General features: G+C 38.0%; 1 protein-coding gene across 5 annotated transcripts in view; it reads left to right on the top strand.

Annotated features, from left to right (window-relative positions):
• The window catches only part of DNAH7 (dynein axonemal heavy chain 7), a 160,283-nt gene that overhangs the window by 58,536 nt on the left and 89,674 nt on the right, over positions 1 to 12,073 (top strand). For all 5 annotated transcript variants that reach the window (XM_039354619.1, XM_039354618.1, XM_039354617.1 and 2 more), the window contains exons 20-22: positions 193 to 391; positions 6,651 to 6,791; positions 8,740 to 8,952. In XM_039354619.1, coding sequence (XP_039210553.1) covers positions 193 to 391; positions 6,651 to 6,791; positions 8,740 to 8,952 — 553 coding nt within the window. The remainder of the gene's footprint in view (positions 1 to 192; positions 392 to 6,650; positions 6,792 to 8,739; positions 8,953 to 12,073) is intronic.

Raw genomic sequence — 12,073 nt, 5'->3', positions numbered from 1 at the left:
TTTTGTCAGTTTGTTTGAGAATGAAATATCTAAATAAAAAACATCCTGCCTGTGGTTAGAGCTTACTTCTCTGACTCATACGGATAGGATTATTAATCCAAACATTCTGGGCATAAAGTGTGTTTTGTTGAAAGAAGTTAGAGCTTGCATGGCTCCAAGTTTATTTCTTAATCCTCTCTTTGATTTCTTCAGAGTAAAGCCTCACTTGAAAAAGTGTTTTGAAGGAATTGCTAGTGTTGAGTTTACCGAAGTCCTGGATATTACACACATGAAAAGCAGTGAAGGGGAAGTTGTGGAACTTATCAACACAATATCAACAGCTAAAGCGAGAGGCCAAGTGGAAAAGTGGTTAGTTGAATTGGAATCAAGTATGATAAATTCCATTCACAAGGTAATAAATTACAATTTGTTTGAGGTCATTATCTAGGCTATTGTAGGAAAGTAAGCTGATTATCTCTCAAAATCCAAACCAGGCATGATATAAATTATGTAAAAACTATTAACACAGGAAGATTTAAAAAATTATCTCCCTTCTTAAATTGCTATTCCACTAGGATTGGCTGCATGAGTCAGGAATCTGGTGCACCTGAAGTCTTTCCTTCTTGCTATTGCTATGACAAATAGCTCTTTGCTGTGATTAGCCTTTCATAGGCAATAATGGAAATTCTCCTTCTAGGGCTGAAACAGCTTCACTGGAGGTGGGATTTAGTTAGGATTATAGCAGAGAAGAAAGAGTTAGGATATCTGTCCTCAATCTGCTGCTGTTCTCCCATCTTTCCATTGCAGTATCTGCAGTATCTAAAACTGTACAATAATCACTTATATACAACAAACATTCTGCCTGGTTTGGTCTTGTTTAGGACATAATTTGAATCAGTATTAAAAATGACATGTGGGTCAGATAAAATGATCTGCAATAAATGATCTGCATGCTAATTGTAAGCTCAACTACTGGTCAAGTTTCTATTCTGCCAAATGTTTTGTATTTTAGTTGTAAGATTTCTTGTAAATGTGTAAATGCTCCTGTTATATTTAAGAGGGATAGAAATGTAACAATAGTTGGCAATTTCAATGCATTGGTACAAAATATTGCATTCTATCAATATCGTAGACATATGCAATAGATCAATACCAGTAGAGGTAGTCCTCAACTTAATACCACAATTGAGCCCAAAATTTATGTTGCTAAGTGAGAGATTTGTTAAGTGAATTTTGCTCCATTTTACAACCTTTCCTGCCAGAGCTGTTAAGTGAATAATTGGAGTTGTTAAGTTAGTAACACAGTTGTTAAGTGAGTCTGGCTTCCCCATTGACTTTGCTCATCAGAAGCTGTTCACATGTCCCCAGGACACTGCAACCGTCATAAATATGAATCAGTTGCCCAATAAATATAAATTGTTGGGCACTTTAATTGCTAGATATTTGTCCAGTTATGAAGGGAATAAATAAGATGAACTCAAAACAACAAAAAATAGAATATATGGATGGGATTTAATAATTTGGTAGGCTTCATGCATCATTGTTTTGATGTACATTTTTATCCATGCTTAAACAAGGAACCCAGAATAAAAAATGATTTAGTAACAAAAGCAATCTAATGTCACATTTGTCTTTTTAAAGACAAACTAGGCAACTCGTGCCCTGATGGGTCATCCTTTCAAAGATGTTTGCTCACCAGATTCCTCGATGCTTTCAATGGTGATTCTTGTAATTCTTGATCATTTTTTTGTTTTATTCTTTCTGCAGCTGTCTCTGTCTCTCTCCCCCTTCCTTCCTCCTTTTCAGTATTTAATCATTTCCTGTCTCTTTATTTTTTTTTTCTTCCTTGCAGGAATTCTAAGGAAAACAACTAGAAAACAGTTCTTATCAATGTAATGTGATTCATTAAGGCTCAAGGCTCCCTTTCTGCCTCCACTGAAAAACTTTTTCTTTGGGGGCAAAAATCAAAGCAATGTCTCAGCAGCTCCTGTGGATCACACTGAGGAAGTTGAGGAAAGCTGCTGGGGTGGCTTCTTTAAAGAAAATACCATTTTCCCTGAGGGCATTGTTAGTACCTGCAGAGATCATGCCTCCATAGGAGTAGAAGATTCAGACAGACCAGTTCATCAATGTCCAAAGTGAGAGGGTCTGAAGAGGGGCACCAGAGTAATAAAGAGAACAAAATCCTCAGTTTCACAAAGGCAGACACCGCTAATTTCCCATCTGCTACTATTTTATGCCCGAATAGAATTGAAAATGATTATGGCTGCTGTTTGTCTTTTGACAACCAGAGGGCAAAAACAGGGTTTATTCATACTGTTGATGATAATAACTGCTACTGTTATTCTGTTGCTTCTCAGGGAGCATGTGTTCGTGATTTTGTATGGTTTCCAAAAATCTAGTCCTTTTTCAGTCATTCGTTTCCCCCCTGCGGAAATAATTAATGGGCCTTTTCAATCCAGCACTTAAATTAAAGAAATTCTTTTTTGTTTGTTTGAAATTCAAAGTAGATTTAATTCTCAGTTCCCTCCAGAGCCAGAAAAAATGGATTTGATTCCCTCTCTGACACTTGTAATTTTCTTCTCTTCTTCCCAAACCTAAAAAAATGTCATGGTCAAAGAATCCTATATTTTCCAAGCAGCTCAAATGTCTTCAGTATTCTAACCTCATGATATGTCCGCTTAAGGTTCAGAGATAAAGAACCACCTGATCCTAGCGTAGTCTCATTTTAAAATACTTTAACAGAGCTCAAGCAAAGAAAAAAAAATCATCCCAACAAGGATCTAACTCCTCACCACAAAGAGCCTGTAGACTTTCCAAGCTTACATGGTCTAAGAAAAAAAAGATGTATCCTAAATCCTAAGATCACTTTGGTACAATTCAAATCTATTTTACTCAATCGACCAGAGCCAGTTGCCAGCAACTTGGTCTTTGTAGGTTCTTCAATGGGAGGAAGACTACTTTACCCTCAAAACCAGATCAATCAATAATAATTATAATTAGTACAGGAAACTACATAATATTTACCAGCCTATCTCAATTGTGATATTTCCCTTCCCCATTCTCATGGTTAGTTATAAGTCAAAAATTCATCAAACAAGCCATAAATCCTCTAATTCACATTTAAGCAATAGAATCATTCCCAGATTTATTTTCAAAGCTCTAACTCAATATATTTTGTGGTTGTTTTTTTTAAAAAAAACGATAGGAATAGCAGGTTTATTTAGATTGAAATACGTCAACCGTTTGTGAAATACCAAGGATGATGATAGAAACATTACAATCAATCAAAGAGCCTCTACACTCATCAGATCTGCCAGAAACCTATTTGCATGTACCAGCTGCTGTAATACATTGGTGGTTTTCATGCCTCAACATTTTCAGTTGTGGTAATTATCCTTTGTGCTGGTCTCAGCTCTTAGTATTTTTTCATGATAATGATGACAGTATTAGAGCATCTGAGATTAAAAGGCATCTCTGTATAGCCATATTTGCACACACTTACCCTTTTCCCAAGGCAAAACCAGATGTTGACTTGCCATTAGACATGTGAATTCCCAATGAATTACAAGAAAAGTTTATTTCATCTAATTCAGTCATTGAAGCCTTTAGGTACATAGATAGATGCAAAACAAGACATCATATCTCTGTTGTCAGAGTGAATTCCAAAGATTCAGCCTCTAGTTTGATTGTAAAGACGGGGAAAAGTGGATGCTTCATGAACTGAGGACAGAATTCGAACCTCGTCATTTTTGTACATCAACATCCTGTCTTGAACCAGATTACACTCTTGCTCTTGCAGTGATTCCCTGCTTTATATCAGCAGATGATTATTCAAAAGATCAGTTGCAGGATATCCTTCTGTTCCCAAATCTCAGAAAAATGGAGTTTCAGACTATCCGTCTTTAAAACTAATTTGGGTTCTGACCTTCAGTCTTTTCCATGGTTTTGAGAGATTCATAAGCAATCCAATCTTCCCTGCAGTCATTCCTGATATGGTCTCAGAAAGTCCAGTCTTATGCCCAGATCCAGCTTGGATTTACTTGACTGCCTTGTATCTGGAGATGTACAGATCACATAGTGGTCATAACTCTGTCATGTCAACAAACCTTTTCTGCTAGGAGGCAATCCACAAATCAGATTTACAAAACAATTGAATAAAGGTATAGTACAAAGTTTGTCTATATAGAGCTATTTCACATGGACCTTAAACTAAAGCTACACAGGCAAGCAATTGGATTGTCCCCAGTCCTGGCTAGAATGGAACTGTCTCATATTAGATTCTTTTGAGGGGCATCTCTATGAAATCTTTCTCCCATACACCACTTCCTGTGTGGCGCCGTAGATGGTTCTCAAAGCCATCATGAGCTGCCATTTGTACCCTTCTCTCCCAGTAGATTATATCATTTAAAATGATACTTTTGGTGACTATTACTTCTTCTTGGGGCATTGCCTGAGTTCTTTGCTATTTGTTTTTTTATTTATTTATTTGATTTGATTTCTATAGCCGCACATCTCAACAAACAACTCTGGGCAGCTCACAATTCAATTTTGTCAGTCAGAGGTTCCCTATGTGCATTCAATAAGGAGATAGTGGTCATATGATTAGCTCAATATTTAATTCCCAAAGCAAACATTATTTTACAGGAAATAAGACATTATTCTTCTCTCATTCTGTCCAAAAACTTCTTATTCTCTAGGAAGAGTGTGGCACAAGCTGCATGTTTGTAGGATTCTTCAAATTTAATATCTATATGTGAAAGTAATTAAAATTTTGTGTTCTCCTTTGAATAAGAGTGTTGTTCTGCCCTAACACTCTGGCATAAAACTTTAAAATGCCAAAAGTTGTGACTTATTCAGTGTGACCTCAACTTCAGTTTGTAGTCTAATGCTCCCTTTTTTTGTCATTTATAGGACAGCTACTTGATCATCTTCCATTTCTAATCAGGAATGAAAATATTGAATGTTTCTATCAATGGAAGCAGACTTTTATAGCAAGTGGTTTTTGGTCATTAAAATCCCATTTGGCTTTTTTTTTTTAAATGTGATCTTTGAGCCTCAAATGGAGTTAGCTACTCATGTCTGACCCATCTGAGCAGTGATCGGGTTTGTTCCATTCAGCCTCATTTATACAGAACTTGGAAACACAAGTATCTAGTGTTTAGTTGCTTCAAACTTGGTGTAAAGTTGCATTCACCCTTCCAATCCTGACATGTCTGGGGAAGAAAAATATCTTCGTTGTATTATTGGCAAATCTCAGGCCTCCGAGGCTCAGAATGGACTTCCGGAAGGGGCATCCATGCACTCCCGGCGGTCCGTTCTGGGCCTGGAAGGCCATTCTGGGCCTTGCAAAAAAGGGCTAGAGCATCAGTTGGTTTGCCAAAGTCAACAAAAAATTAGCTATCAGTTCTACTGAACCAGTGCAAACTGGATGAATCCCACCACTTTTCCAAGGGTGAACCAGAACTCAGTTTCCCAGTTTCAAGATCAGAACCTTAGCAACTACACCTTAGCAACTACAACCTTAGCAACTACCTCAGAACCTTAGCAACTGCCTACAACCCTAGGCAACCTGGGTTCTTTTATGACTTGTGGACCTGGCTCAGGAATTCTGGGAGTTGAAGTCCACAAGTCATAAAAGAGCCCAGGTTGCCTACCCCTGAACTACACCAAAGTGGCTCTCTTGAGATGGTATTAAAAGCAATATTAGTTATGATAGCAAAAAAAAAAAAAAAGAATGAGGAGGAGGAGGAGAGGAGGAAGAGGAGAAGGAAGAGGAAAGAAAGTTTTTTTTAATATTCTTATAAAGCATGTTTTTAAATTAACGAAAAAAACTAAATTGTTACATTAAGATGAATCAAGGTGACATGGAAAGCTCTTATCTGACATTTCTCTCTGCTGATTTTCATTTTTATAAAAAAGGTTTCAGATGCCATCTCTAAAAATCATTTCAATTTTAATTTATTCTGTTTATGAATTTTCAGGAAAAACACATTTTAATTTTTTTAAGTCATGTTCACTTTCCATCTTTTTGATCTCTTTATATTTTATTTATTAATGATTCTAAAATTTATAACCAAGAATTTTCTTCTTTTTAATTAATTTCAGTATCAAATATAGTCTTATTAGTTTTTGCATGAACTGGGTAAACAAAAACTTAGTATGAAAGATACAGTATTATAGTCAATGAAAGAACAACAGTTTTTTTTGTAGATTCTGTGACAGTTTTTCATATTGTGTACAATCTGATAAAAGTGGTAGATGGACTTTTTTCTCTGTCAATTTTTTTTTAATTTAAGTTCACTTACTATATTGGCTGATCACATTTTTTCATTGCAAAACATTCAGATTTTTATTTGAATGAATAGTTCATATTCTAGCAGAAGAAGCACTTTCAGTACGATCATACTGGTTAAAAATTCATGTAACTGTTCTAATATATGAAGGGCTGAGTCACAAGGGGTTTCTGTTCTGTTTAGTGTTCATGGAGAGTCATGCAACTTGGATTTCTCTTTATACAATATGTTGAGCTCTAACTAATATAGTGTCTGATGCTCACTGCAGCTGGTCGAGTAAGGTTATATAGGCAGAACGAAAAGGTCATGACAAAAGATATTTGGAGTCTGCTTTCTAGTTTACTTAGTAAGGCTTTCATTTTTTTGTATTTCCAGGTGATTGGTTCTGCAATAGATGCTTATCCAAAATCTGTCCGGGTAAACTGGGTAAGGGAATGGCCCGGACAGACAGTTCTTTGTGTATCCCAGGCTTTTTGGACTCTTGAAGTGCAAACAGCTATTAAAAATGGCCAGCAGGTAGGAATGTTTCAACAGTATGTGAAGTGTTTAATAATTCCATCTTCTTTAGAAGATATGAATAACCAGTTTGGACAACTTGTATAATCGGTAATATGACAGTGTCTGAACCAGTAGATAACGTATGAAATAATTTGCAGAGCTCTTTTCCAAATTTGTACCTTCATAAATGCAATAGAAAAGTTGAAAGGTAAAAATACTCCAAGTTATTAATACAACTACTGTAGTCAGATAGTAAAACATAATGTTTTCTTTATTGGTAATGTTTCCCTACATGTTGGTGAATTCTCCTCTCCTCTCCTCTCCCCTCCCCTCCCCTCCCCTCCCCTCCTCTCCTCTCCTCTCCTCTCCTCTCCTCTCCCCTCCCCTCCTCTCCTCTCTTCTTCTGTCTCCTCCTCCTGCCCTGGCCCCTGCCCCTGCCCCTGCTCTTTCTGATCTGACATGAACAAATGTCATGTGTGATATTTTCTAAAATGTCCTTATGTTATGTCCTTGTCTTCAGTAGAAGCAAAACATCTTGTGGCATGAAAAAAATATTGAATTTGTTATTGTATAATCCTATAAAATAATAAAATGTGGTTCACGAGCTCCAGTCTTTAAAAATACTTCTGTATTATCCATCCATACTGTATGGATAATATTTCCAAACCCTGTTTTTCTTTATTAAAAGAGAAATATTGGATTGCATCTAAGCTAAGAAAAAAAGGAGTGTGCCCAGAATAAGTTAATTGTATTTAGTTAAAATTACTGTAACAAGTCAGTTAGGATTTAAGTCCCTTTTGTTTCAATGAGAACCACATTCAGTTTATTATAGTGGTAAATTTAACCACTGTAATTTTAATAAAAACTTGCTGACAGGGCTTCAGATATTTGTGGTATCCCCTCTCCCTCCGACACACATACACACTTCCCCACTCCTTCATTTCCATCAGTGGAGAATTTCACTGGCATTTTTTATTGCCAAGGTCTGGCTTTCTCTTACTGCAGAAGTTAAATTTAAAAACTGTGTAGCTGTAGCAAGGGGAAGTCAGGATATGGTATAAAGGAATACTTCTAGCAAAGCTATCGACTAATCATCAGAGGCCTCAATTTACTTCCCATGTGGAGTTGAAGCTAATAGTGTCTTAAGAGCAGATGTTTGAAGAGCAGAAAATCTCATTGCTTCTAAAGAATGTCATTTGGATGCTCTGTGTAGGGCTGACTAGCTTCAGAAGATGCTTGACACTGAGCTTATTGCTTCTTTTCGTTTACAGAGAGATGTACATCTGGAGTAGAGTAAATTATTTCATTAGTTTCGGTGGAAGAGAAATTGGGAAAATTGGATGAGAAAAAGCAACCAAAGGGAGGAAACAGCTGCAGATAAAATTTCCTTCTCTTTTGGCAGAAAACCTGTAGGGCACATGAATTTTGGAGTTTCCATACAGATTTCTCTGAGGAAGGAAGTAGGATTGCCCTTCCTATGACAAATGCCTAATTTATCCCCCTTGATTTCAGTGGGCTAAAGTTTGGACTGAGAAGGTCTTGTCATAGAAATAAAAATCCTGCGCCTGATTGATTATTTTGTTCCCCTTTGGCACACACACACAAAAAAAATCTACAGTACTCTGAAAAATTTGAGGAACCCTATGAAATAATTCAAGTGGTGGACTGGGAGACAGGTGAAGATGGATGGAAATCAGCTACCATCACTTTTCTCCCTTCGGATGGCAGACACCTCCACAAAAGCCTTTCCATTGTAGAAGAACTCCTCAAACCGATGTATGCATGTAATGTATGTGTGTATTTAAAAGAAAACACATTTGAAATGTGCCAGTGAACAATTGCTTGTCAAGATGACGGCAGTAGAAAGGCGAAATCGCTTCTAAAAGCAGCAGTTAGCAGAGCTGTAGACATTGATGTTGACGTTTGGAGCTAATTCACTTCTCTCTGGTTTTTCCTGTTCACTCAGGCCCTTGAGGATTACCTGACCCAGTGCAATGGGCAGATTGACGGCATTGTCACCTTGGTGCGCGGAAAGTTGTCAAAACAAAACCGAGTGACCCTCGGAGCACTTGTGGTCCTGGATGTTCACGCTAGGGATGTGCTTGTGTCTCTTGTAAGCAAGCGTGTCAGTGATGACAGCGACTTTGAATGGTTAAGTCAGCTGAGATACTATTGGCAGGTGAGGGATGTCTCTGTGAATCCTATTACGAGATTATTTCTGCACTCAGCTTTTCTATTGGGACTCATTGCTGACATAGGAGGAAAGATACACTAATAAGAGCCTTTTTCTTTTTTGCTGATGACTAAAGATTTTATCCATCCTTCTGCATGATGTGAAGTAAAGATATCTAATAGCCATATGTACACCATTTATAATTAAAATGACTTTTTCATGCCCACAATCCCTACATACTTGCTGAATTTGTAAGAGACTTGTAGATAAAACTTTCTGTCAAAGGCCATAATTGAGTTTCCCTGAAATTGTTGGATAAGTCCTGCTTTTATTGTTTTAAAGGAATCATACTTTTTTGAGCTGAGTGGCCTTAATCTGACTTTTGTTAGATTCACACTATTGAGAACCTATATTTATTATATGGAATACAATATTAGCAGGAAGTTACCTCAGATAGGCCCTTTTCCAATGCAAAATGCCTCAGACAAAATATCATGGATTTTCCCAAAAGCTTGTTGATTTCTTTATTTTAAAATAGCTTAGTTGACACTTTTTCCGTTAACTGAATGTGACACAGTGAATAGTGACAATGACCGATCGTGTTAGATATGAAAGTGCCAAATGTACTGACTTCTAAAAGTATCAAATAATCATTTAGTGTTTCTAGTTTTAATATGTATTTGGTAAGGGTCTTCTAAAATAATTTGAACTCACTAATATAGGACATATTAGTAGAGGATATAGTGCAGAATTAATGAAACAGTAGAGATAGGATAGCCAACTCAGGTGTCTACCTTACCTGAGGAATGGGTGTGGTATGCCAGCCTCCAAACAGTGACATTTTTTAGATTTCTTTTACAAATCATCCTCAACAATTATTTTCCTCCATAAATGTGTTTTAATACATTGTTTTAATTCTTTTTTTTAATCCAGATGTTTACTCCATTGTTTATTTTATGAGTTTTTGGGTTTGTACACTTGTTCAGGGTGCTTTGAAATAAGAAGTGGTAGAAAAACACCTTTCCTACAAATATATATTCATACTAGAGTTATGATTTGTCTTAGTGCGCATGCAAATAACTGCTTGAAAAGAGTGTTTTTCATCAAAACCACAGTAGAGGAGGCAGAATTAATTATCCCAGCCTGTTATTACAAGCTTCTGTATGTGTTGAATAAAAATGTCAATGTAGTCTGGGGTTTTATATGAATTCATTTATATGAATTATACCTATCATATATCTGCTCCCTACTTCCATGTAATCAGTGCCATTGATTTTTGTAGCCTGGATTATCTGAAGATTACTTGACAGGGTTACTTGATCTTGTGTGAACCTACCTGTTCTATAAATCTACTTTGGAAATCAAAGTAGATTTAGGGTGTGTCATCAGCTTCTTTATTTTCCAATAAAAGTCAATCGGGGCATGGTGGCTCAGTGGTTAAGATGTTGCGCTTGTCAGTTGGAAAGCCGACAGCCTAGGTTTGAAATCTGAGCACTGCACAATGAGGTGAGCCCCTGTTACTGCATTCCATATTTTCATGCTGGTCACAAGTTAACAGGGGGTGGCACTGTGGTTCAGCAGTTAAGACACTGGGCTTGTTGGCTGGAAAGACAGCAGGCCAGGTTTGAGACCTGTGCGCCTCATGACGGGGTGAGCTCCCGTTACTTGCTCCAGCTCCTGCCCACCTAGCAGTTCGAAAGCATGCAAATGTGAATAGATAAATAGGTTCCACTTCAGTGTGAAGGCAACAACGCTCCATGGCATCATGCTGGCCACATGACCGTGGAAATGTCTTCAGATAGCGCTGGCTCAATGGTCTTGAAACGGAGATGAGCACCGCTTCTTATAGTCAGCAGGGACTCTTTTACCTTTTACCTTACATGAAGATGGAAACAGATGTTTCAATGCAGACTCCCTCAGCTGAGAATCAGAGATGAGTACTGCCTCTTGAGTCACTTACAATTGGAAAGGGGAAACCTTTAAACCTTTAAACGTTAATCATTTCCCATGCTGGTTAATCTGATTAAGTGAGAGATAATATTTTCTTCCAGAGTATACATTCAATGTATACATTCTTATGTATTTTTTTTAAGTAAAAAGGTGATTGTCTTTTTAAGGTTTTAAATGTGCAGTCACTGGAAAGGTGGAAACCCAACACAATGTCAATTTATTGCTTCCATCTGATCCTCTGACACCATGAACAACAGTCAGTCTCCTCAAAGTGGCTGGCTTTCACACATCTCAGATTCCTATAAAAATATTAAAAATTGCTTCAAAGATAAAATAGAAGCGAGAGTATGCCTAATAATAACTAATCAGCAGGTCCAGATGTTGCCTGTATTCTTTCCATGCATGTTCTGAAATCCAAGAACTTTCTCAATTAGGGAACTTAAAATAGCTAAGCCTGATTAATTAATGAAAAAAGAATCAAGGGGATAATGTGGTCATCTGGGCATCCTATTGCAAGCTCTGGCCCTTTTGAACTGCATCATGATGTCACCTATGCATATGGAAGGGGTGGAGCATACTGGTACAACTATGCTTTCATCATTTTAAGGAAAGCCTCCATTGGTCTAGATCAGCCTGTAGGTCGCAGTTCTCAACCTGTAGGTCGCAGCCCTTTTGGGGGACGAACAACGCTTTCACAGGGGTCACCTAAGATCATCGGAAAACACATATTTCCAATGGTCTTAGGAACCAAGACACTAGTGAGAATTTCTGCTCAAGGCTAGCTCCGCCAGCCAGCTCGGGCAGACAGGAAAGCAGCCACCTCAGCAGCATGGCGGGGCTGCACTACCCATCACAGAGCAGCTACTGCCGCGTCGCCACAGCTATGAACCTCCTGCTCGGGGTCTTTCAGGTCCTCTTGCCTGGCTTCCATCTGGGAGAAGCGCAGGGCCAAGGTAAAAAAAAAAAAGCCTGGCGAAATACACCCGAGGGGTAGCATCGATCTGTAGCAGGAAGTGAAGGGGGCGGGTGGGTGGGTGGAGGTCAACCAGAAGGGAACCGGGTCTGATAAGGATGAAAGTAGAGCAAGGTTTTCCCCCTCGCCCCTCTCTCCGCCTCCCTTTGTGCAGCGGCGTCTCTGGCTGCTGTCTTCCCAGTCGCCGAGAAAGGGGGAAAAAAG

The sequence above is a fragment of the Crotalus tigris genome, unplaced genomic scaffold, assembly GCF_016545835.1.
Source record: "Crotalus tigris isolate CLP2741 ecotype Arizona unplaced genomic scaffold, ASM1654583v1 scf7180000018565.659758, whole genome shotgun sequence".
NCBI lineage: Eukaryota > Metazoa > Chordata > Lepidosauria > Squamata > Viperidae > Crotalus > Crotalus tigris.
This window is presented reverse-complemented; position numbering and strand designations above follow the sequence as displayed.